The following is a 26,567-nucleotide window of genomic DNA, read 5'->3' on the forward strand; positions in this document are numbered from 1 at the left end:
GCCCTGACAACCGCATAGCAACACCCCAGAAGAAACAACCCTCTGTCAAGTGGCAACCACCCAGAACACCCTAGCAACCCCCTGACAACCACATAGCAACACCCCAGGAGAAACAACCCTCTGGCAACCGACAACCACATAGCAACACCCCAGAAGAAACAACCTTCTGGCAACCACCCAGAACACCCTAGCAACCCCCTGACAACCACATAGCAACACCCAAGAAGAAACAACCCTCTGGCAACCACCCAGAACTAGGTTTGCAAAGGGGTGGAATTTTTCTGTTAAATTTCCAGAAATTTCTGGAATTCTTGAAAACTTTCCAGGTTTTTTGGATATTTTTGGGAAGTTTTACTGCAATTAAAATTTCTGGAAAATTTCTCTCCATTTGCATTCCCGTGAGTCTGGATGCAGTGCACAGGCGTCTGCAGAAATCAGTCACATGGCAGCAGGTGGAAACTTATGAACACACACACTCATGCATACTCACTCGCTCAGAAAAGTGCTGCTGATTACAGGCCTTATTAAAGCTCCATTAGTCTCCAGACAATAATCAAGTGAGATGTGGACAAAAATAATAAACAATGTGTCACTCGCTGAGGTTATTATAACATCTTAAGACTGAAAAGTTGTATATACTTCAGGATTTAAGGTAAGACATTTTTCATGCACTGCTCAAATTTAGTCTATTTCACTTTGGAAAAAAACATCCAAAATACACATTTAAGTGTTTGGTTTATTGCACTTTATTTATTTGCATCTATAAATTTCAACTCTAGTGCACATCTTTAAAAGTTTTTTCTCCACTTCAGCAGCACTTACATACACCAAAATTAACAGTTTTATTCCTCTCTGTATTCTTAAGGTTTTTTCTGAGGGCTTTGTTAATATATCATTCACTTGATACTTTATTAATAAATGTTATACCTAAAATGTCATTCCTTTCTTTTGTGATTTAGGAGTGATAAAAAGAGAAATTCAAAATCCGTTCTGTAAAAACCTTCAACTCTAATATGGCAATGAAATCCAGTGAGAATTTTGGACCTCACTTTATTCCATGTTTGGGAAACTGTATTCAAATGAGTGTATTTTTAATACCCGATTTGCACATTTAAACAACATTTCCGAAAACTTGTAATACAAGTAAATAGTCTTGATGTACCTTGATTAATTAGTTGCTAAAGTATGCCGATATCTACGTTATGCTGCTTGTTTTTTCTGCTTTACTCTAAAGTGGTTTATTGTTTTTCATATCACATGTATTCGAAGTATGTGAACAAGTGAATGTTTTCAAGGTTCTTCTGTGGCATCAGACTGTAAAACCAATGTAAAATCTCTTTAGTCTTCAGGCTCAGTTGCTCGTGTGTATATATTTGATCAGACACTTGATCCAGTTAGAAACCACCTAAAGCACGTTAACTATATGAATTAGTATTATATTGCATGGCTCTCTGGAATACTTTTGTATGTAATGACACTAAATGACTCTATGATTGTTGACCCAGGCTGTTGATTGATTTATGTCATAAGTATCTGTAATAAGCAGGTAAATGTACATGCAGCTTCACATGAGGGTTTATTTTGTGATAATGAGCATTGAAGCTCATGCATTAGAACTGCTGTCATTCACACAGCTCTTCACGCATTACATGACATTTATTTAACTCTTGTTCCTATTGCGTGAGATGTTTTTTCTTTCTCTCATGGCTTTTTCTTCTTCTTCATTCGGTCTTTTTCTCCCTGCTATTTCTTTTTCTGTTTACATTGTTGTAATCATGTTTTTCAGCAGTGAATAAATGCATGTAGCTGCGCTGGTTTCTAGGAGACCAGGAGAAAGGAGATGGAGAGATACTGAGAGAGAGAGATACTGCTGACAGTCATCATGACACACATGATCAGAGCATATGTCAATAAGTTATACATAAAAATAAAAAAATTATATTAAACAATTTTAATTTATATATATATATATATATATATATATATATATATTAGTTGTGGCCATAATTATTGACACCCTTTGTAAATATAAACTTAAAAGCCTGTGAAAATAAATCTGCATTCCTTTTGATTTTTTATTTAAATAAAAACACTGAATGAAAAACTTTTCATTGAAGTAAAACAACTGAAAATATGAGGGGGGGATCTTGTTATGAAAAAGATGTTTTTCTCAAATACACGTTGGCCACAATAGGGTATATGTCGAACATCACCTGACCAAACCCGGAAAACAGGTCTCATCGCTTTTTTTTATTAATTTTATTATAATATATTTTATTATTTAAATATATTTAAATATTTATTTAAATATTTTATTTATATTATACATTTTTACATTACACATAAAACAGTATATACTCTAATGTTTATATATAAAATGTGATATAAAATGAAATATATATTTTATATATAATATAAAATAAGTGAGATATTATGAAATATGCAATATGGCTGTGTGTCAGATTACTGTATGGTGGTTTTTAAGGTTCAAATTAGAGTGAATTCCAGCAGTTAATTACAAAGCAGACTGACGAAATAATGACGTTTAAGAATTCATTTTCAGCCAGGCAGTCATTATAGCAAAGTATACCCAGACATTAATATTAATATATTAGTATTAATCTACAAGTTGCTTTCCTGTCTTGCTCGATTTTACATTCTTCTCCTCCAGCTGTTTGTATCTCTTGAAGTTTTTCTTGCTTTAGCTGGACTCTCCTGAGCTTTCAGACGTCTGTCAGATGTTTTATCCTCATTATATTATAATTAACTCTGTTCTCTGAGGCCGTTGCATTCACGCATCTGATGCTGACATGATATTGTTGCCAGGGTGTTGCTAGGTTGATTGTTATTCTACAGAAACACCTCTCTTATGTTCTTCAGCTCATGCAACTCTAGTTTCAGTCTTAAAGTTGGGCACATTAGAAACTTTCAGATGTCTTTCTGATTAGACTCTGTGGTTATGAGCACCATGTGTGTCATCTGTCTGTTTGTGACTCTCTGAGTAAATGGAGCTTCAGAAAGTCCTCGCGGGTGCAGTGATCGCTCCGATGCTCGCTGTGAATATTTGACTGCTCTGTGATGATGTGAACAGAACATTCACCCCATGAGCTCCATTACAGACCGTTTCTGCTCTAAATCACCTGTAGAACATGTTCTCTATCCGTGCATCTAAATCCTGTACAGAAATGATTGTGGCTGGACTATGGTACAGTGATGGCATCAGATTCTTCTTTAACATATTCCAAATGTACATGTACCATCGAAATTAAGGATTCCTATACCATGGTACTCTGATGGTATCAAATAAAAACATAGGCGTACAATGAGCTGCAGTGACATTTTAGATGGTTGCCATCTACCTTATTTTGAAACGTGAAAGTAAGCTATAAATAATCAGAATCTTTACACTACAAACTAGTCTGTAAAACTGCATCTCTATATTCATACTATTTGTCCTCTTAAGGTGTCAATTTATTACTTTTATTACTTTTTTTCTTAACCTGGCAATACATCCCTTAAGAAATTAACTATGGTTTGGTAAAAAAAAACATAGAAAAACACAGTTACTATAGTTAAACCATGGTAACCACAAATTAACCATGGTATTTGTAGTTAAACTGTGGTTATACAAAAAACATGGTTACACTTTTACTATAGTTAAACTATGGCTAATTTGTATTTGTGTATACTTTATTTCTTTTTTCTTTGTTTTGTTTTATATAACTGTACGGCCTTAAAGGTTTTATGTTTTCTGCTGTTTCGCAAAGATTCGCAAATTCGCTCCGTCCTGATCTGAATCAAACGATTCGCAATCCATGCTCCAAAGTTCCGATCTGAATCAAAGGAATTGTGAACCCACTCTGAAATTCCGATCTAAATCAAATGATTCGCGATACGCGATTTGAAGTCCTGATCTAAATCAAACGATTCGCGATACACGGTTTGAAGTCCCAATCTAAATGAAATGATTTGCGATACGCGATTTGAAGTACCGATCTGAATAATGATTCGGGAACTATAAGGAGTCACAGCACAGATTGCAAATCATTCATTTTGCTAAATTATTTGCAAAACCGCTCCGAAGTTCTGATCTAAATCAAATGATTCACGATATGCAAACTTCCGATCAAATGATTTGCAAACCCGCTCTGAAGTCCCGATCTAAATCAAATGATTCGCGATACGCGATTTGAAGTCCCGATCTAAATCAAATGATTCGCGATACGAGATTTGAAGTCCCGATCTAAATCAAATGATTCGCGATACGTGATTTGAAGTCCCGATATAAATCAAATGATTCGCGATACGCGATTTGAAGTCCCGATATAAATCAAATGATTCGCGATATGCGATTTGGAGTCCCGATCTAAATCAAATGATTCGCGATATGCGATTTGGAGTCCCGATCTAAATCAAATGATGCGCGATACGCGATTTGGAGTCCCGATCTAAATCAAATGATTCGCAATACGCGATTTGAAGTCCCAATCTAAATCAAATGATTCGCGATACGAGATTTGGAGTCCCGATCTAAATCAAATGATGCGCGATACGAGATTTGGAGTCCCGATCTAAATCAAATGATGCGCGATACGCGATTTGGAGTCCCGATCTAAATCAAATGATGCGCGATACGCGATTTGGAGTCCCGATCTAAATCAAATGATGCGCGATACGCGATTTGGAGTCCCGATCTAAATCAAATGATGCGCGATACGCGATTTGGAGTCCCGATCTAAATCAAATGATGCGCGATACGCGATTTGGAGTCCCGATCTAAATCAAATGATGCGCGATACGCGATTTGGAGTCCCGATCTAAATCAAATGATGCGCGATACGCGATTTGGAGTCCCGATCTAAATCAAATGATGCGCGATACGCGATTTGGAGTCCCGATCTAAATCAAATGATGCGCGATACGCGATTTGGAGTCCCGATCTAAATCAAATGATGCGCGATACGCGATTTGGAGTCCCGATCTAAATCAAATGATGCGCGATACGCGATTTGGAGTCCCGATCTAAATCAAATGATGCGCGATACGCGATTTGGAGTCCCGATCTAAATCAAATGATGCGCGATACGCGATTTGGAGTCCCGATCTAAATCAAATGATGCGCGATACGCGATTTGGAGTCCCGATCTAAATCAAATGATGCGCGATACGCGATTTGGAGTCCCGATCTAAATCAAATGATTCGCGATACGCGATTTGAAGTCCCGATCTAAATCAAATGATTCGCGATACGCAATTTGAAGTCCCGATCTAAATCAAATGATTCGCGACATGCGATTTGGAGTCCCGATCTAAATCAAATGATTCACGATACGCGATTTGAAGTCCCGATCTAAATCAAATGATTCGCGATACGCGATTTGAAGTCCCGATCCAAATCAAATGATTCGCAATACGCGATTTGAAGTCCCGATCTAAATCAAATGATTCGTGATACGCGATTTGAAGTTCCAATCTGAATAATGATTCGGGAAATATAAGGAGTCGCAGCACAGATTGCAAATAATTAATTTCGCTAAATGATTTGCGAATCCGCTCCAAAGTTCTGATCTAAATCAAATGATTCGCTATACGCGATCCGATTGGAGCACTTTGAAGTGAATCATTTTGCGACACAATTGTTTAACTGATTCAGAGTTTCACCCATCACTATGTGCTTTTTATAATCATTACAAGTGTTGTCGAAATTCAAGAAAGAATGCCTCTTTTGATCTGGGCTGCGTTTCTGAAGCCTACTTAATGCTACGTTGTTCTTAAGTTGTACCTTAACCCGTGGCGAGGCTACATAAGAGCCAGGGTGGCACTGGCCCACTCAGATTGTCGGCTGGTCCACTAAATATATTTATGTCGTCAGCGATATCCTAATTGTTGTTTTAACGATGTGCGATTTGACGTCATCGAGTAGGCCTTTATCGCAAAAACCTAACAAAACACATCTACCGAGTGCACGCATACATTACGTGATGAAGTCTAGTAGGTCAGACTAATGCGCGAACGCGTTCTTTCACTGCCTGATTCAGTCTATTAAAGTGCATTAAGAATGATAACCAAATTCAAGATATGGGGGCAGAAACTTTATATATTTATATAATTTTATATAGTTAATCAATATCCCACGAAGAGTGCCGTTTTTTTCCTCCAAAATCAGCATTATTACAGATGTGATATTGATTTTTACAGCAGTTCAATAAACAATAAATTAATTAAGAGACTTCCATTTTAGACAGCATATTGCCTGTTTTTGCTCAATTTCGACAACAAAAATAATTCCAAACACAGCCACAGCACTGTTTTGCGTCTCTGAGCAACATGACGGTGTTTTGTTCCTGAATGAATTAATCGTTTAAATGATTCGGTTCAATCGCATTGACTCACTTATTAACAGTGACTTGCTGCCACCTACTGGCAGTTTTGATTTCGCATTTAAAGTATCTTTTCTTTTTTTAAATAATTTCAAACATCAGTTTTCAACGTTTTTTTTTTTTAATATCAAAACATTATTTATGCATTTTTAACTGCAGGTTAAAGTATTCCATGTCCCTCAGAGCTGCACTAAACAGTGGGTAAATACATTTAAATGCCACTTCAGATGCATCTTCTGTGTTTCCTCTGCATTGCAAAGATGAATTTTGTCAATACTGATTTAATTTGCTTGGTAACAGCCCAAATGTCTTATTATTCTCATTGACTGATTAAATGTAAAAATTTGACTCAAAAGGTGATGCACACTTTTCTAGAAAAACAAAGACTTTATAAAGGAAAAAATGCCCATAAAAGGTAAAAAATCTATTTAAACTTATTGGAAAAGATTAATTTCTATCACTGCTGTGAACTGATCACCACACAGAATGAAGAATATCAAAAACTTTAGAAGTCAGCTGTCCACGGTAGTCCTTAAGATACCAGCACAATAACACACACAGCGAGATATTGTGTAATTATCATTATTGATAAAATACCAGAAAATATCGAGATATAATTTTTGTCAATATTGCAATATTTGACATACCGACAATATTTTCAATGTAAAGTTATATTTTTTATTTTCAGTTTAGGCATATATTTTCAGCTCATATTTTTGGCCTTTTTCTTTTTCAGCCAAAAGCCAAAGGCACTGAGGTCCACCCTATTTCACCAGGGTCCACTCACTTGAAAATGTATGGCCTCGCCAACCTGTACGTTATCGTTAATACGTGCTTTCCCGAAACATTCTTAGTTAAGTATACCTTCTGTAAGTCATACTTTCGTAAGGTTGGTCTGGACCACTCTTAGCTATACCTTATCACTTTTGACAGTTCGCAGTTCTTTACATCTCAGTCTATATGAATATTTTTCGTATAGTTGTGCAAAATCAAAGACGGCGCTGTCCTCGGAGCCATATAGTGTACTAAAACTTACAGTAATTAAAAATATAATTACAAAAAAATACATTAATAAAATAAAAAATGCCGGCACGGCAGCAAATTCAGCAGCTTTTAGAGCTTGTTGGTCCGGTTTTGTCGAGACAAATTCAGCTGCTGGCAGCTCTCCTCTTTCTCTCTTTTTCTCCCTAGTAGCTGTTGATTATATGTTTCTCCTGTTGCATTTTTATTGAGTAGGTCATCCAATAACAGAAATGAGTGATTTACACCAATATGTGATGCGGCTGCTGTGCAACCAACCCTGCGTGCTCAACCCCAAAAACAATTTTAAACAAGAAAAGCAAAGTTGGCACACCACAGCTCCAACAGTAGAAATATTTATTTATGTTCTCACCACAGGTGACATATCGAGGCTAAAAGCTCTTCATCAGACAAATATTTTCTACTTTTGGAGCTGTGGTGTGCCAACTTTGCTTTTCTTGTTTGGAATAATGCTAAATGCAAAAATACTATACGTTATAGTGCCATCATCCAAATTTGCCAACCTTAATTGAATGCAAACAGATTTTGTATAAAATACAGTGGCACCTTTCATTGCACAAATCATTACAGCATGTGTTACATGCGCTCAGCATGTTGCATTAGATCAAACATTGATATACTATCTCGTGCACATCAGTTGCAATCATTCACCTGTTGATCGGTGATGTTATGCGAATGGCTCGGTCGCGCGCAGATGTAGGCGGCGGCGTGCTGACGTCATCAGGGTTTATTAGTGCCGCTCGGATCCGCAGGCGCCAGTCAGTCTCTCCGCTCTCGCGCTCCTCGTGCATTAAACCAGATCCAGGACTCATGTCCAGGAATCCAGACTGGAGTAAAGGATTCATCTGAAGAAGAACACGCGAGCGGTCAGCTGAAGAAACTCTCTCCGTCTCTTGTTTTCCCTCCATGTGAAGGAAGAGGTACGACAACCGATTGCTTTTTCCGATTATGAACTCAAATGAGATGCTGCATTTGAACTGCACGTTTTGAGAGCTTGTGCGCAAACAAAATGCGTTATTTTGGTCATTTTTCCCGAAGCGAAGCTGGTTTCAGCACCACGGAGAGCGTGATGCGCAAACACCGCATTCAAGATTTTCTAGTTTGATCTTTTTTTTTTTATATATAATTTTGCATTTTAATTTAATGTTTTATTTTACGTACGATAAAGCCTTCTGTCCATTATTTCTATTCGATCTATTTCTATTCAATCGAGCGCAAAGACAGAGATTGTGTGGTCTCGAAGTAGGAGAACTTGATCTTCAAGTGTGATCTTTTACAAGAAGTTTATGCACAAACGAACACAGAGATGGATACCCTAGAGATGGATTTGTGTTCGTCTAGCCAACATAATTATGATTTAAAACAGAATGTTCAAAAAAAATAAAAATAAAAATAAGGCCATGACTTAATATGGTTTTACGTGTTATTTTTCGTTCAGGAAATTAACGATTTTTGCCGATTGTATACTTAACTAAGAGTTTACAACTTTTAAAAAGATGTTTAGGCTCAAAATGCATGCTTTATTCCGCCTTGTTCTTGCCAAAACAACATTTTGAGATTCAGCACTACGGACAGCTGCAATTGACTTTCAATGGCCAACTATCAACGAGACTTCTCAATGCAAATTATATTTTGTATTTTTTTCTGTTTCGTTCAGCAAATTAACACTTTTTGCTGATTACATACTGAACTCAGATTTTACCATTTTTAAAAGTTGTTTATTTTCAAATAAAATGCGTAATTCCGTCTTGGACACAAAGCAACATTTTGAGATTCAGCACCACTGACAGCTCCAATTGACTTTCAAAGGCCAACTATCAACGAGATTTCTTCATGCAAATTATATTTTTATTTTATTATTTTTCGTTCAGCAAATGGGCAATTTTTGCTGATACCATACTGAAATAAGATTTTACAGTTTTTAAAAGTTGTTTATTTTCAAATAAAATGCTTAATTAAATCTTGTTCTTGTCAAAAAGCAACGTTTTTAGATTCAGCACCACGGACAGCTCCAATTGGCTTTCAATGCCCAAATGAGATTTCTTCAATCAAATCATATAATAAAATTACGTAACATGGTTTTATGTCTTAATTTGAGTGCAATATCCATCCAAAAGACTTCTGTCGTCTTCTGTTTCGATTGTGCAGTCTTCCAGCTGAAACGGGATCTTCAAATTTGAACTTTTAAAAGACGTTTATGCGCAAACAAACGTTTTGTGATTATTTTCTTCATGCAAATGATATAATCAAACTTACTATTTTGAATGTTAAGTCTCTACATGTCATTTATAGATTTGTTTAATTTGTTTTTCTGATCTGACATCATTGTTTTGTGTCCAGGCTGAGCGATGAACGAGAGTGCAGTGCTCAACGAGAGTGGCGTGGGTTTGCCAGAGTCCTCGTGGCTGGAAGCCGAAGCCTTTGATGTCAACCGGACTCTGGCGCTCTCATCGGCGGCCCTCGAGTTCCACGTCAACCCGTGGGACATCATGCTGTGCCTGTCCGGGACGGTGATCGCCTGCGAGAATGCCATCGTGGTGGCCATCATCTTCTACACACCGACGCTTCGCAACCCGATGTTCGTCCTGATTGGCAGCCTGGCCACCGCTGACCTGCTGGCTGGCATAGGATTAATCCTGAACTTCGCTTTCCAGTATCTGGTCTCATCTGAGACCATCAGCCTTATTACAGTTGGATTCCTGGTGGCGTCCTTCACAGCGTCCATCAGTAGCTTGCTAGCTATTACGGTTGACCGCTACCTGTCGCTATACAACGCCTTGACGTACTTCTCAGAGAAGACGCTGCATTATGTGCATCTGATGCTGGTGGGAACATGGGGTGCGTCGCTGGGATTGGGACTGCTGCCCATTTTGGGCTGGAACTGCTTGGATGATGCATCCACCTGCAGCATTGTGCGTCCGCTCAATCGCACCAACCTCACCCTCCTCGCCTCGTCGTTTTTCGTCATCTTCGCCCTCATGCTCAGCCTGTACTTCAAGATCTGCAAGATAGTGTGTCGTCACGCGCACCAGATCGCGCTGCAGCAGCATTTCTTCACCACCTCGCACTATGTGGCCACCAAGAAGGGCGTCTCCACGCTCGCCATCATTCTGGGCACGTTTGGCACCAGCTGGCTGCCCTTCGCCATTTACTGTCTGGTCGGGGAGCGTGAGTATCCGCCAGTTTACACATACGCCACGCTACTTCCCGCTACCTACAACTCCATGATCAACCCCATCATCTACGCCTACCGGAACACCGAGATCCAGCGCTCCATCTACATGCTCTTCTGCAGCTGCTTTCAGACCAACGGCTCGTACCGATCCAGATCGCCCAGCGAGGTTTAGATCCTCTGTGCTTTTTTTTTTTTTAACCCTGTAAAGCCTGATATATGCAATAATAGTCGAGTTTTTGGAAATGGAACAGTTTATTGGACAATAGTGTTTTTTGATCATGGGTTCAAATCCCGGACGAGCCCCCAATTGGTAAAGATGTGGCTATAAATTATGGCTCATGTAGTGAGAAGGTAGAGGAAAAATAGCTAAATATTATTCTAATCTGAGCAAAAATATCCAAGTCGTAATGTAAATCATTAAGATCTTTATAACTGTATAACAGACGACTATCATAAAATGATCTAAATATCAGTGGTCACTCTATATCTCCAATAACATGACTTAGTAAGATGAGATTGAAATGATCCAAACATATAATGCAATGCAATCCAGTGATGATTGAGAGATGAAGAAATAAACGCTCCTCAGAAGATGCTAGATGTTCTGGAGGCTTGTGAAGATCATTCCTCCGCTGAGGAACAGTGAAAGTAAAGCTTCTGGAAACAAACGTTCCTCAAAAGATCCTGAGGATCAGATTTGAGACTCTAAAAAATGATTGATGGAGAATCAAGTAAAGCTGAGCTGCTTCAGTCCGGTAAGTGTTCATCTGGAAATATGACTAAAGTTATTCTGACGTAATAAAACTCAGTCAAGGTTTGACAGCAGAAAGACACGTGAAGCACCAACTGAAGCTGGACGTTGGTACAATTACACTACTTTTACTGGATAAAAAACTCTAAACTATCAATCAGACGACAGAAGGCATTGTGTTTTGCTCATGCTGGTCACTGAAGTCTTATAAATTTGCGTATCAGTAGGCTTTATAGGGTTAAAACCTCGTTCATGTCGCCTGTACATGCAGAAGTATGAATATGGCGCTCGAAGTGTCTGTTGTGCATTTGCACTTTACTGAGACCTGGGCGTCTCGACACACTGTGAACAACCAACGACTCGTATCAAGAATGTATATTTATATTATTTATAAGTGACATGTTGCACTTTACTGTACAAATCTAGATGCCAAAGCAGTATTGCATAGGCCTACGTGTTTGACGAGTTACTCAACTCATGTGATGGGTTTTATATTTTGTAAAGTTGTTCATGACTGTACATTTTATACAAAACAATGAACACAAAATAAAACATGAAAAGCTCAAGTAAAATTAACTGTTTTTCATTGCTGAAAGTGTGTTTGTACGTGCGAGTGTGTATGAGGAAATGAAGGAATAATACAAGAGCTGAAACTGTTGAGATTGATATTGTGGTTGCTTTGATGTAATCTATTTAAAGAGACAGTACACCAAGAATTGATCCTCTGCAGTGAATGGGTGCCATCAGAATGCGAGTCCAAACAGCTGATAAAAACATCACAATAATCCACAAGTAATCCACACCACTCCAGTCCATCATTTAACATCTGGAGGAGCTAAAATAAATAAATCCATCAAGATGTTTTTAACTTTAAACCGTTGCTAAAATAGTCCTCTATCCATAATATTGCTTCCTTCAGAGAAAAAGTGCATCTCCTGTTGTCTCTCACATCAAAATCCAGCCACATATTTGTTTAGAGCTGTTTTGGACTGTTTTGGCTTGTAAACGGTGCTTGATCTGTGCAGATTTCTCTCCTGATTCAGACCAGACCACTTTTTCACTGGAGGAAGCGTTATTATGGATTATGGATGCATAGTAGTTAAAAACATCTTAATGATGGATTTATTTATTTTAGCTTCTCAAGATGTTAACTGATGGACTGGAGTGGTGTGGATTGTTGTGATGTTTTTATCAGCTGTTTGGACTCTCATTCTGACGGCACCCATTCACTGCAGAGCATCCATTGCTGAGACACTGATGCAATGCTACATTTCTACAAATCTGATGAAGAAACAAATTAATCTACATCTTGGATGGCCTGAGAGTGAGCATAATTTCAGCAAATGTTTATTTTTGGGTGAACTGTTGCTTTAATTAAAATGCTAGATTGAAAGTATATTTCCTTTTTCTTCAACAACTATTGCTTTTATTGAAGAACATGCAGTTTTTGAAATGTATGGAATCACAAAATCAATTGTGGTTATTTAATATACATATATTGACACTCCCAGTTTCTGTTAATAATATATTATAGTTAATATATATATATATATGTATTAGGGACATATGGATATTGTGTTGGGTGGTGAAGGGCTTTTGAGTCATAAAGGTTGAGAACCGCTATTTAACTATAATTATTTATATAGAGCAGTGAAATTATGCACAAAATCTGTAGAAATTGTTTAAATGGGCCAAAAATGTGAAGTCATATTCATCCGAAGACACTGAGAATCTCTTGGTTTGTGTCGTCACTGTTACTCTGAGCACCTGCTGTTTCCGCTGATTAATGAAGCTCGTCTGACAGTCATGAATATTTCCTCCTTCAGCACTAATTAAGTTCAAGAGTGGACGAGACGCATCTGTGCTCATACAGATTCAGTCATTCAGTTCCATCATCAGTGAAGCAGGTGGAGCAGGAACATCCCGGGAACATCTCAGCACTGCTAATTACATCCTTCCTTCAGGTTTTTAAGGTTCCTCTAAGTTCACTGTATCCAGACTAACGGAATTAGAAGTGCTCTAGCCATGCTGTGTTGCTGGGTCAATTTGATCCACATTAATTGCTTCAAAATTGGTTCTGCTATTTGGTGAATTGGTCCGCTATTTCTTCTCATTTAGGGTCATGAATGTGCATGCAAGTTTATATTTGTTTGGGATAGGCGGTACACATTTTTATACTTTTCACCCCCGTTATCAACACTAAAAAGCAGAAAACCTTATATATAAAGATTAATATATGAAATACATGATAACTTACAAAATGTAAGACTTGAAATTGAGACTCAACTAATGAATCCAATATTGCAAATATTTCATTATTATAGTAGATTTTTTTAGTGTTCGATTCTCATTTGAAGACTCTTAAAAATGTGAAATAGATGTTATTTTGTATTAATACTTCAGATTTTAGAGACTGTGTTTTTGTTATGTCAGTGTTGTCATGACTTCGTTGCCCACAGGTCCAGCTTGATCGGTCACGTGACTGTCAGAGCTCAGATGATTGGCTCAAAACTATCAAAAAGATTGTGTCCACGTTTCAGAGAGGTCAGAAAAAGGCCTTAAGTGCACTAAATGAATGCACTGAAAAATCCAGTTATGACATTTTTATTATAAATTACCGGGTCAAAAAACAACAACATCAAAACGTTTAAAAGTTAAATGCACAAAAAGATTTAGATTAAAAATGACTTTTAAAAATAAAATAAAAAACTTAAACGTTAAATACTCTGAAACCCCAGTTATTAGATTTTGTTTAAAATATACCACGTCAAAAAATAATAAAATAAAAATAAATAATAATAATTTTAAAAAAAAAGTACAAAATGTTTCTTCTGTGATTTATTTCTGAGTGAAACTTGATATTGATGAGACTTGATATTCTCCTGGTTTCAGTCTTTCTACTTTAATGTTATTTGCCATTTCTTTGTTATTATTTGTGAAATGTACTCCCAATTTCTGAGTGAAAATTGTTTCAAAGTAAATCTTCTTCAGTTTTTCTCCTGGTATCCTGATGGTAAGTCGATTCTAATGTCATTTTGACTCTCTTGCCCTTGCGCTGACATTAATAGACAGTCATTGACACAAGACAGACTATATTTAAACATGCAGTTTCTGAATCATAATTAGTCTAGTCATGGAAAATTACATGATGGTCTTGTAAGAAAGGCTTTTTGTGATGTTTGTGACTGAAACAGACGCTGAGCTTTTGATCTGTGTTGTGTTTTTGATATAAGACCTTAAAGCAGAGCCTCTATTAAGAGTCCAGACTGAGGTGACAGTGTGTTATCTGTCTGTGTTTGAACAGCCACTCAGTGATCCTCCTCCAGCGCTCTGAGCTTCACAGGTTGAGTCACAGTGTTATTCTGATGGATGTGGGTGCAGCAGATGGGCTTCATCACCGTCTGTGGGATGGTGGGTGTCTGCTGGCCGCTCGATGACGTGCCGTCCTCAAGAGTTTGGAGCTGGATGGAGTAAGTGAACCAGGTGTTTTCTCATGTTCCTGTAGTTCAGACAGGAGATCATGGATTCGATTCCCAGGGAATGCATTAACCGCTACACTTTCAATTCAATGCAAGTCTCTTTGGATAGAAGCATGTGCAAAATGCACCAGTGTAAATGTCACATGCACAGAAAAACAAAACTAGCAAACAAACAAACTGGTCTAGAAATAAGTTTCAATAAGAAATTGTTGGTAAATTTCACAAATAGTTACCAAGAAATGGCAAGTAACACATCGAATTAAACCTGAAATTTTGAAGTCGAAAAACTGAAAAAGTATTTCTTGTCAAATGTAATGTAAATATTTTCTTACAGTGTATATGTCAGCAACTTTAGCATAGCTTTAAAGCAAAATACAGATTTAAATTAAAAACCAAAAATGCTAGTGTGCATGAATGCTTAAAATATCTCATAATGATTAGTTTATAATAAGTTAATAACTCAACAATATTGAACTTTCTTTTACAGTTTTATTAATTAGTTATAGAAGCAAACGCATGAACATTTTGGTTCATGTAACTGGGCGTGCACATTTTTAAATGTATTTTATATGTCTGATAAATAAATAAATAAATAAAAGAAAATATTTTCCATGAAGAAAGTTGTTTTTATATCATTTAAATAAGATTTTTGACATTTTTTAAAAATATAATAATTTTAGGCCTCAATTTATTTGGGGGTGAAATATGACCTGAATATGTTCTGAACAAGTTTTAAGAGATTTACCCTTTAAGATAGTTTTATATCATCGTATATTAAATAGTTAAAAATAATCTGGTAATTTTTATACACTTGTCACTTTTCTGCTTTTTAGAAACATTTATCAAATTATTTAAAATATATATAAATTCTTACATTAAAGGTTATTTTTACCAGGATTTCATTAACTAGTTAATATTACGTTTTGTTCAAAGGGTTATGTATAATGTAATCTCGTTTATAAAATAGCCATGAAAATTTGTGCTTGCAAAGAGCACATTTCTTTTTATATATGAAGAGTTCAGATGCAAAATCCTCTAAGGACCGTCTGAAATTTTCTTCTGAAATGAGCATTTTTCTCAGGCTCCTATATTTAAAGGGGTCCTATTATGTTTTTTCACTTTTTCAACTTTAGTTAATCTGTAATGTTGCGGTTTGAGCATAAAAAAGATCTGCAAAGTTACAAAGCTCAAAGTCCAATTCAAAAGGAGATATTTTATTTCAGCTAACCAATCACAGCACACACTGGCCCAGCTAACCAATCACAACACACACTGGCCCAGCTAATCAATCACAGCACACACTGGCCCACAACACACACTGTAACATGTTAATCATGCTAGAATCATGTTAACAACATGCTAGTAACTGCTAATCATGCTAAAAACATGCTAGTAACATGTTAATCATGTTAGAATCATGGTAACAACATGCTAGTAACTTGTTAATCATGCTAGAAACATGTAAGCAACTTGTTAAACATGTTAGAAACAGGCTAGCATTATGCTAGTAACATGCTAATCATGCTCAAATCATGCTAACAAAATGGTAACACCATACTAGTAACATGCTAATCATGTTAACAGCATGCTATTAACATGCTAATCATGTTAGAAACATGCTAGTAACTTTGCTAATCGTGCTAACAAAATTATAACACCATGCTAATAACACGCTAATCATGCTAGAATCATGCTAGCAACATGTTAGTAACTTGATAATAATGTTAACAACATGTTAACATGTTAGAAACATACTAGTAACATGCTAATCGTGCTAGCAACATGATAGTTACATGCTAATTGTGCTAGCAACATGCTAATCATGCTAGCAAACATGCTAGTAACATGCTAATCATGCTAAAAACGTGTTAGCAACATGCTAGTCATGCTAGAAACAGCCTAGCAACCACCCCAGGGACCCTAGCAATTTGTTTTATATCTATTTTTCTGATAGACTGTATTGCCTTGAAAACATTCAAACTTTAATCTTTAAAACTATTTTAACTTTCAAACTACTTCAAACTGAAAACTTTCAGACTGCAAGCTTTTAAAACTACTTCAAACTTTCTGGCTAGGCTTTTTCGAGCCAACTTAAAGTTTGTCTACAAACTTTACTCATTTAGATAGGTTTTGTTATTTCACTTTAATGGCAATGAAAAGAACATATTCATTGCCATTAAAGCGAAATTACTGAACCTACACATAGGAGCCTGAGAAAAATGCTCATTGGTTTTGTTATTTCACTTTAATGGCAATGAAAAGAACATATTCATTGCCATTAAAGTGAAATTACTGAACCTACACATAGGAGCCTGAGAAAAATGCTCATTTCAGAAGAAAATTTCAGATGGCACTTTGAGGCTTTTGCATCTGAACTCTTCATATGTAGTATAATTGTATAATGGATTGTTCTTTAATTTCCTAAATGCCATTCTGAAAATAAAAAGGGCATCAAATACACATATGACCCTGGTCCATAAAACCAGTCAAAAGGGTCCATTTTTTAAAATTGAGATTAATACATCATCTGAATAAATAATCTTTCCATTTATGTATGGTTTGTTAGTATAGGACAAGAATGGGCTGAGATACAACTATTTGAAAATCTGGAATCTGAGGGTGCAAAAAAAAATAAATAATAATAATAATATTGAGAAAATCACCATTAAAGTTGTCCAAATGAATTTCTTAGCAATGCATATTACTATATTAGTATTTATTAGTAATTTAAACATATTAGTAATTGTAACAATAACCATTTTATTTGTTCTTTTTGTTGTGCTACTACTGACAAGACAGCAAATAAAATTGGCAAATAAAATCAACAACTGTAAAACAAAGCAACTGCATAATTTATTCAGCCGCAATGCACTCTGGGAGTCAGTGAGTAGCTATACTAAGACATGAGTAAACCTAAATGAAAGGATCAAGTTCCCCCTACCGTTCTTTTTTTTAGTTACTAGAACTCACGTGTAAGTAAATTATACTAACTAAGCATTTGTCAGTACAACATACTATTCCTATTTGACTTGACTTAGTTTTTTTTAAGGCAATCGGTTTGCATGCTTTTTTTAAGTAAGCCCAACTAATTAGATTTTACAGTGCACATATTATTTCTATCATAAACGGGCATCTAAATACTTCCAAAATAATCTTGATTAAATACAGCGATAAAACAACTGCAAAATTGTTTCTTTTTCCAGTCCACAGAATTCACAAAACGAACATTTTGTTTCAGCGCAGAAAGTGTGCGTGACGTCACCGAGGCCCGAGCATGCGTGACGTGACGTGATGACGTCGGTCTGTCTTTAAGGGGCAGATGTTGTTTAAGTATGTTTTATTGACCTCTATTAGAGTGGCATCATCTCTGATCTGGACTTTAGGCTACGGTAGGTTTGAGAACTCAGAGAGTGAGAATCAGCAACACAGACATTTATGAGCGCCTTTATTCCGAACTCACTCTGTTCTGATGCTCGTTTCTTGATATTTCTGCAGTGATTCCCGCGGTGTTTTGTCTGCGCTCTCCCCATGTTTTATTCATGCGAGCCCACGCGAACCATCTGAGTCTCTAAAGCGGCTCGAGTCATCTTAGCAACACACCCACTAAATGACACTAACCTTCATCATCACCATCATCAGCAGCAGCAGCGTCATCAGCGTCTTCCCTCCTCTTCACAAACAAATACAATAACTACGAAATGCATGTTAAGCATTCAAGTGTTTTCAATCATCCAGCAAATTAGTCTAATTTTTGAAAACAATATGCTTTCAGGGGGGGAAAATGCAATTAGTTTAATCAAACAATTATACAAACATCTTGGTAAAATTAAGTGCATTTCAAAAACTACACATAAACACTCACACACATTTATAGTAACAGAAATAGATTACAGGCAATGTTTGATTTCCAGGAAAAAACTCAGAGCCCAACACACACACTCACACTAGTGTACTAGGTGAAAGGGCAGACTGTAGTAAATACTTCAGTCTCTGTGCACCAACAGCTCTGTGCTCTTAATAAACGCATAAATGAGTGACGTTTCCACACACGCCGTTATATTTTTGGACTCAAGGCTTCATTGTCACATTCTTGCAGTATTAAAAGGGTCATGAACTATGAAAACAAAATTCCCTTGATCTTTTGACATAAGAGGTCATTATACTAAAAAAACATCCTGTAATTTTCAGAACTTAAAACTTTGTCGTTAGTGTAAAAACATCTTATTGAAGCCAGTCTGCCAAAGACAGCTTGTGGAATGTTCTACTCTGATGTAATAGTGTGGATAAGCACCGCCTCTGCAGAAGAAGATCAACACCTGCTTCTACAGTGCTGCCTGATTAGCCCCGCCCACTGATTCTACGCCACTGCCTGTTTAGCCCCGCCCACCGATTCTACGCTACTGCCTGTTTAGCCCCGCCCACCGATTTTACATCGCTGCCTGTTTAGCCCCGCCCACCGATTCCACATCGCTGCCTGTTTAGCCCCGCCCACCGATTTTCGCATGTAGTGTTTAGGAGAGAAGCGAATGCACAGGTCTAAGCAGAAACCAAACGATAAAGATGCTCTGAAGACAAGAAGACGCGTTGTGATAACACATCGCCTTCCTTCTGATCCCAACATTAGGAAAGAGTGAATGAACTTTATTTTTTAATGAAGATCCAGACCGCGTCAGTAAGAACTCGATCCTTTGTTCGCTTCATTTTACCGCGGATTCATTTACAAACAAGGCACAATTCGACACGGGATTTTCAGAAAGATTGAAACCAAAAGATGATGCTATGCGACTATATTGGATCCGACAGTAATGTCGTATCACACAAGCGTGCGTATCTGTGTTTATTACGCGATCACTATTGCTTTGTCTGTTAAACAGATCGTTTGACATTTACTGAGTATTAATGCGTTTTTAACCTAAATCACAGCAGCGTCCATCTATTAGCCAATCACAGCAGTGGGCGTTTACTTCTGAGTTTACAATCCTCCACGCCTATTCAAACAGAGCGTTCTGAAGACGGGGGTTAAAACAGAACAGAAATAGTATATTAATTATAAATGATGATGTTTTTTGATGTAAAAATCTTGATAACATTATAAGTGGACCTCAGAGAACAGTACAAATGAAATAAAACAAAAGCAGTTCATGACCCCTTTAAAGATCTCCTCTATTTTTCCTGGCTAGTGTCTAGGATTTGTCTTTGTTTACCTACTGTTTTCATATTTGCTGAAGGTAATGACTGAAAAGTAGTTTGACCAATAGCGTGCAGGGACTGTACATAATTGACCAATCGTGGCGTGCGAGAAGGCGGGATCTACAGAGAACGGTTGAAAACACGCCTACATGCAATGTTATTATTATTTTAATTTTAATTAATTTTCAATAATTAGTCCGGGAAAAAGAGAATGTATGGTCAACATTAAAGTAATTGAAAATGGCGTTTAGTTAAATAAGACCTTTACAGTAAGTGACAGCAGCCGTTTGTCTCTTCTTTTGTGATTTTTTACTTCAGATTTTACTGCATTTTTCTCAGGGATTGATTATTGACGCTGTAGCGCCATCTACAGGCCACAGCGGCGCACTACAGGTCGGATTTGGCCGGATGCGCTTCTCTGATTGACAGACAGACGGCGCTGGTGAGTCACATTCAAATCTCACGTTTAGTTTGAATGTGAAATACTGTTGTACTGACATCTAAAATATTTAGGATTTGGTTTGATATATGTAAAAGTAACAGTTTAATAAAAAAGAAATATATATATATATATATATATATATATATATATATTGTTTTAAATGTTTTGAAAAAGCACAAAAAGCAACAAATCTATTAAGAATGTGACAACTGTATAAAAACGGCCAGATCATCTATAATTATTTTTGTTAGAATGGTAGTTCAGACTACATTAATATAAGATGATTGATGTCATCTTATATTAGGGTAAATCTCGGAAAACTGGTCGAAAATGTGCATGGTCATATTTCACCCCAAAATGAAAATAAATACATAATTACAATTAAAAATGACAATTATGTACTTTTATAACATTGTGTTTTTATCACTTTTTTAGTTTGTTCCAAAATGTTTATGTATAATTTAATATCACTTATGCAATGTCACAATGTCTCAAAAAAATCTCAAAAATCTTCTTAAAATAATATAAAAATACATTTCTTTATGAAAAATAATTTCTAAAATAACTTTCCATTGAATTTATGACCTGTGGATATTTTAGTTCTTTTGAGAGTCACTAAATCAATATTATTGATTTTTGGCATCTAGTTTCAATCTTGTTTTCTGTCCGCATTGCAGGAAAATCAACAACTTCGGGCTTGTGATGCATTATTTCCTGCGATTATGATTCTGGTGTATATTTATGCCTTCATTTTACATTTAAAAGTTTGTGTAAATGCTCATAAATGTCTAAATATTTCTGTTTCCGTCACCGAGTTTTTATCACTTTTTTAGTTTGTTCCAAAATGTTTATGTATAATTTAATATCACTTATGCAATGTCACAATGTCTCAAAAAAATCTCAAAAATCTTCTTAAAATAATATAAAAATACATTTCTTTATGAAAAATAATTTCTAAAATAACTTTCCATTGAATTTATGACCTGTGGATATTTTAGTTCTTTTGAGAGTCACTAAATCAATATTATTGATTTTTGGCATCTAGTTTCAATCTTGTTTTCTGTCCGCATTGCAGGAAAATCAACAACTTCGGGCTTGTGATGCATTATTTCCTGCGATTATGATTCTGGTGTATATTTATGCCTTCATTTTACATTTAAAAGTTTGTGTAAATGCTCATAAATGTCTAAATATTTCTGTTTCCGTCACCGAACTCCTCTTATGAATGGATGACACCATAATTCAGTATATCCTGTCAGAACCTTGAACACTAGTTTTTATTAATTCAAGCAAACTGTTACAGTAAACAGTTACATACGTTACACGGTATACAGTATTTTAAATCATGTTTAATCTTTGTTTCTGAAACTCTTTTTTCCGTTTGGAACATAGAAACAGCGAATGCTGGAGAAATGCAGGCAAAAGTAGTAACAGCACAATACATTCAACTCATCAACATTTATACAAACCTTAAGGCCTAAGAAAGAGAAACCAGCGTTCAGTCCCAACAGCGACAGACGACGAGCGTTTACTCTCATCTCTTGTTCACTCACGAAGTCTGGTTTGAAATATGACTAGGTCTGTTCTCACGTTTTGGCAAACAATTATTACAATTTTATTTTGTTCGTAAATTGAGAAATGCAATAAATTACAATTTATAGACCTCAGAAAGAAAAAGGCCACAATGTTTTACAATGTTTTTTGTTTGACCTTTATGGGAAGGTGTCGACATTTCAATGGATTAATCTCATGAAAACATGTCACATTTCACCCTTAAATCAAAGAAATAATTTAGAAAAAATATCATAAAATAAAAAAGAAAGAAAGAAAAAGAAAATTAAGCCCATTTTAGGGCTAAATTACCATTTTAGAATTAATGTATTTAATCTGGAGGAAAAATTATTTTACATATTTTAACAATTATTTATAATTTTTTAAAATAATATTTATAGAATATAACCTATATATTTGTGTGTGTTTATATATTATATAATATTTTAATATATTTTAATTAAATATATTTCAACACATTTTTCCTCCAAATTAATAAATAAATTATATATATATATATATATATATGTGTGTGTATGAATGTATATGCACAACAAAATGCAAGATCACAATGCAAAAAAAAAAAAAGTGTAATTAAATTTAAAAAGAGAAATAAAAAATGAAAATGCATTTTCTTAATGGGAAATTAACATTTTTTATTAAATTTTTTACATTTTTCATTGTGAGGTGAAATATAACCTGGACAAGAGATTCACTCGTGTATTTTAAGTCGTCTTGACAAGTTAATAAAAACGTTCCTTCATTTTTTTCCTTTGACTTTGTCCATCACAAGCACAAAATGACATCAAACATCACATCTCTGAAATGGAAGAACGGTTTAGATGATATAGAAAGTATAATAATCATCCGTCACATTCTGACACATTGAGACGTTCCTGTCGTGACCAGAAGAGGCCGCTGTCGTCTCTCGCGCTGAACTATAACAACAAACCAACCGCTTTTGTTGTTCCTATTGAGAATAAAAGACGGATGAATTCAAATGAAAGAAATATGACCGATTTTCATTCATCAGTTGCACAACAAGTGGTTAAAAAACATTAAAGCAAAGCATTCTGGGAACATGGAATACAGTCGTCTTCAGTCCTGATGTTTCCTGAATTAGACTGCGACTGATCGGAGAGTGTTTGTGGGAAAACTGTTATTGGGAAGAAGGTTAGCTGAGATTTCATGAAACTCTTGATCCCGTGACGTTCGTCTTTCTCTCATTCCATCCAGTCGACCTCGTCGAACTCGTCCTCGTCTTCGGAGTCGCTGTACTCCACCGCGATGCGGCGCGACAGGATTGTGGCCACGTCGTTCCCCACGCGCTCGTGTTTGGCCTCTTGTTCCCGCTGCTCCTCCACCTTCCTCAGCTGGATCCCTGAGAGACACACCGAGGTAAAGCTCCTTATATTTGCATTCACATTTATGCGCTCCAGTGAGACAAACATTGCATTCAATGTACGCGTTTACATTTGAGCACTTCTTGCTTTCCCTGGGACTCAAACCTACTGTCTATACTGATCTACTGTCTATCTATATAAGATCAATCAAATTACATATTTAATGCATTGCTTGTACTAGAACTCACAATCGTAAGTTTCAACAGAGCTACTTGTTATTTATTTGATGCATATACATTTTAAAAAATTAATATTTTTAATTATCCTAATTTATTAATTTATATTTTCTAATAATATTAATTTATTAATTGCATTATTTTAATTACTTATATATTAAAATTATGTGCACGTATGAGTTTAAATATTATTGCAATAATATTTTTTATTAATTATAATTTTTTATTGTACTAGTTTATTAATTTTGTTAATTTAATATATCCTTATGTATTTAAATTATATTAATTTATGCTGCATTTATTTATTGTATTAATAATTTTTAATTTTAATTAAATATATTTCAACACATTTTTCCTCCAAATTAATAAATAAATTATATATATATATATATATATATGTGTGTGTATGAATGTATATGCACAACAAAATGCAAGATCACAATGCAAAAAAAAAAAAAGTGTAATTAAATTTAAAAAGAGAAATAAAAAATGAAAATGCATTTTCTTAATGGGAAATTAACATTTTTTATTAAATTTTTTACATTTTTCATTGTGAGGTGAAATATAACCTGGACAAGAGATTCACTCGTGTATTTTAAGTCGTCTTGACAAGTTAATAAAAACGTTCCTTCATTTTTTTCCTTTGACTTTGTCCATCACAAGCACAAAATGACATCAAACATCACATCTCTGAAATGGAAGAACGGTTTAGATGATATAGAAAGTATAATAATCATCCGTCACATTCTGACACATTGAGACGTTCCTGTCGTGACCAGAAGAGGCCGCTGTCGTCTCTCGCGCTGAACTATAACAACAAACCAACCGCTTTTGTTGTTCCTATTAAGAATAAAAGACGGACGAATTCAAATGAAAGAAATCTGACAGATAAAAAAACCCCAACATGGTTATTTTCATTCATCAATTGCACAACAAGTGGTTAAAAAACATTAAAGCAAAGCATTCTGGGAACATGGAATACAGTCGTCTGCAGTCCTGATGTTTCCTGAATTAGACTGCGACTGATCGGAGAGTGTTTGTGGGAAAACTGTTATTGGGAAGAAGGTTAGCTGAGATTTCATGAAACTCTTGATCCCGTGACGTTCGTCTTTCTCTCATTCCATCCAGTCGACCTCGTCGAACTCGTCCTCGTCTTCGGAGTCGCTGTACTCCACCGCGATGCGGCGCGACAGGATTGTGGCCACGTCGTTCCCCACGCGCTCGTGTTTGGCCTCTTGTTCCCGCTGCTCCTCCACCTTCCTCAGCTGGATCCCTGAGACACAGAGGTTGAGCTCGTTATGCTCACGTTTGCATTTATGCATTTTATTGACATTGCATATATGCATTTTATTTATGCATTTATGCAATGTCAATAAAATGCATAAATAAAATGCATAAATGCAATGTCAATAAAATGCATAAATGCAAATGTGAGCATAACGTTTGCATTTATGCATTTTATTGGCATTGCATTCAAGGTGCACATTTACATTTCATCACTTCTTGCTTTCCCTGGGAATCGAACTCATGACCTTGGCGTTGCAAGCGCCGTGATTTACCGTTTATATAAAATCAAGCAAATGAAATATTTAACTTGCTGCCTGTTCTAGAGCTCGCAATCCGAAGTTATTTCTTTGACTGATGCTTGTACATTTTTAATTATATATTTTAAATTATACTAATTTAATATTTTCATTTATTTAACGCATTTATAATATTTTATTAATGCTATTTAAATTTGTTACTTCAATTGATTTATTGAATTTATAATTTGTAATTAATTATTTATTCTAATTGTATTAATTTATTACTTGCGTTTATTTATTGCATTAGTCATTTTTATTAATTGTATGTTTTATTATATTCATTTATTAATTACATTTATTTGATTCACAATTTTTATTAATTATGATTTTTATTCTATTAATTTATAAGTTACATTTTAATTGCATTGATCATTTTATTAATTATATTTTTTATAAATTACATATATTATATTCACAATATATTTATAATATTTTATTATTTTTTATTACAATTTTTAATTATATTAATTTATTAGTTCCATGTATTTATTGCATTATTATTAATGCATATGTTTTTATTATGCCATAGCATCTGATTGCCACAGAAATTAATAAAGTTGTAAACTAAACTACATAAAAATTTTTATTTGGGGCCAAAAGCTTTTAATAAATATCCTAATAAATATCTGAATATGTAATTTAGATACATGAAAAACCACAAAAATATCTACTTGATCTACTTATTTTTTCCATTTATTTTCTTTTTAGAAAAAAAAAAGTGTTCTGAGATTAATCACAACAATAAAATGTTTGATTCGAAGCAAAATAAAAATAGTAAAAAAGACAAATACAGGCTGAATTTAGTATAGCATACTAGCACATTAAAATATATAAAGATATGGCAGAAATAGAGCCGTATGCTACCTATTCTAAATGTAGCTTTCCGTGTATTAAAAGTTTAGACGGGAATCCCATGATGCATTGCGATTGACGTAATCAAATCAGCCATGAAAATACTGTAGAAACTTATTGATTGTAGGTATAGAATAATTATTACAAAATAAAATATGTATAATTATATTGTACTGTGCAACTATTTTTAGTGTAGATTTTGGACAGATACCTGATTTGCATATACTAAGTGAACTTGAGCGAAACTCCGCCTACCTTTACGGATGGCCTCCAATAGAACGCTGCGGGCGTTGCTGATTGGTGGAAGGTTGGATGGATACCTCTTGACCTCGTGACCCGAGTGAGTGGGCGGCGACGAAACGGCTCCTGATGGGAAGGAAGGCATGGTGGGCGGGCCTGAGGATGAGCAGGGGGAGGAGCTTCTGTTTCCTGGGAGGGGCAGAGGAGGAGGAGGGGGAGGCGGCGGCAAAACCATTCCATCTCCGGCTGTGGGCGGAGTCTTGCCCAGCTGTCCGCGGGCGGGGGAGGAGTGAAGGGGCGG

General features: G+C 35.6%; 2 protein-coding genes across 3 annotated transcripts in view; one reads left to right on the forward strand and one right to left on the reverse strand.

Annotated features, from left to right (window-relative positions):
• Positions 1-425: 425 nt before the first annotated feature.
• LOC107667838 (G-protein coupled receptor 6-like) lies at positions 426-10,768 on the forward strand. Of its 2 annotated transcripts, none has more exons than XM_016459557.1 (2): positions 426-452; positions 9,762-10,768. In XM_016459557.1, the coding sequence occupies exon 2, from the start codon at positions 9,770-9,772 to the stop codon at positions 10,766-10,768; it is 999 nt and encodes a 332-aa protein (XP_016315043.1). In that variant the 5' UTR covers positions 426-452; positions 9,762-9,769. The 2 variants fall into 2 exon arrangements, with proteins under 2 accessions (XP_016315043.1, XP_016315044.1); XM_016459558.1 differs by lacking the exon at positions 426-452 and adding an exon at positions 8,280-8,341.
• Positions 10,769-24,104: 13,336 nt separating this feature from the next.
• Positions 24,105-26,567, reverse strand: part of LOC107667835 (wiskott-Aldrich syndrome protein family member 1-like) — a 35,834-nt gene continuing 33,371 nt past the window's right edge. The window contains exons 9-10 of the mRNA XM_016459555.1: positions 26,282-26,562; positions 24,105-24,861 (exon numbers count right to left, since the gene is read on the reverse strand). Coding sequence (XP_016315041.1) covers positions 24,704-24,861; positions 26,282-26,562 — 439 coding nt within the window. The 3' untranslated portion in view covers positions 24,105-24,703. The remainder of the gene's footprint in view (positions 24,862-26,281; positions 26,563-26,567) is intronic.

Source organism: Sinocyclocheilus anshuiensis, unplaced genomic scaffold (assembly GCF_001515605.1).
Source record: "Sinocyclocheilus anshuiensis isolate Anshui unplaced genomic scaffold, SAMN03320099.WGS_v1.1 scaffold2417, whole genome shotgun sequence".
In the NCBI taxonomy this organism is placed as follows: domain Eukaryota; kingdom Metazoa; phylum Chordata; class Actinopteri; order Cypriniformes; family Cyprinidae; genus Sinocyclocheilus; species Sinocyclocheilus anshuiensis.

Excerpts from the sequence above, each read along its gene's own strand:
- LOC107667838 (XM_016459557.1), top strand. The coding sequence starts at position 9,770 with ATGAACGAGAGTGCAGTGCTCAACGAGAGTGGCGTGGGTTTGCCAGAG.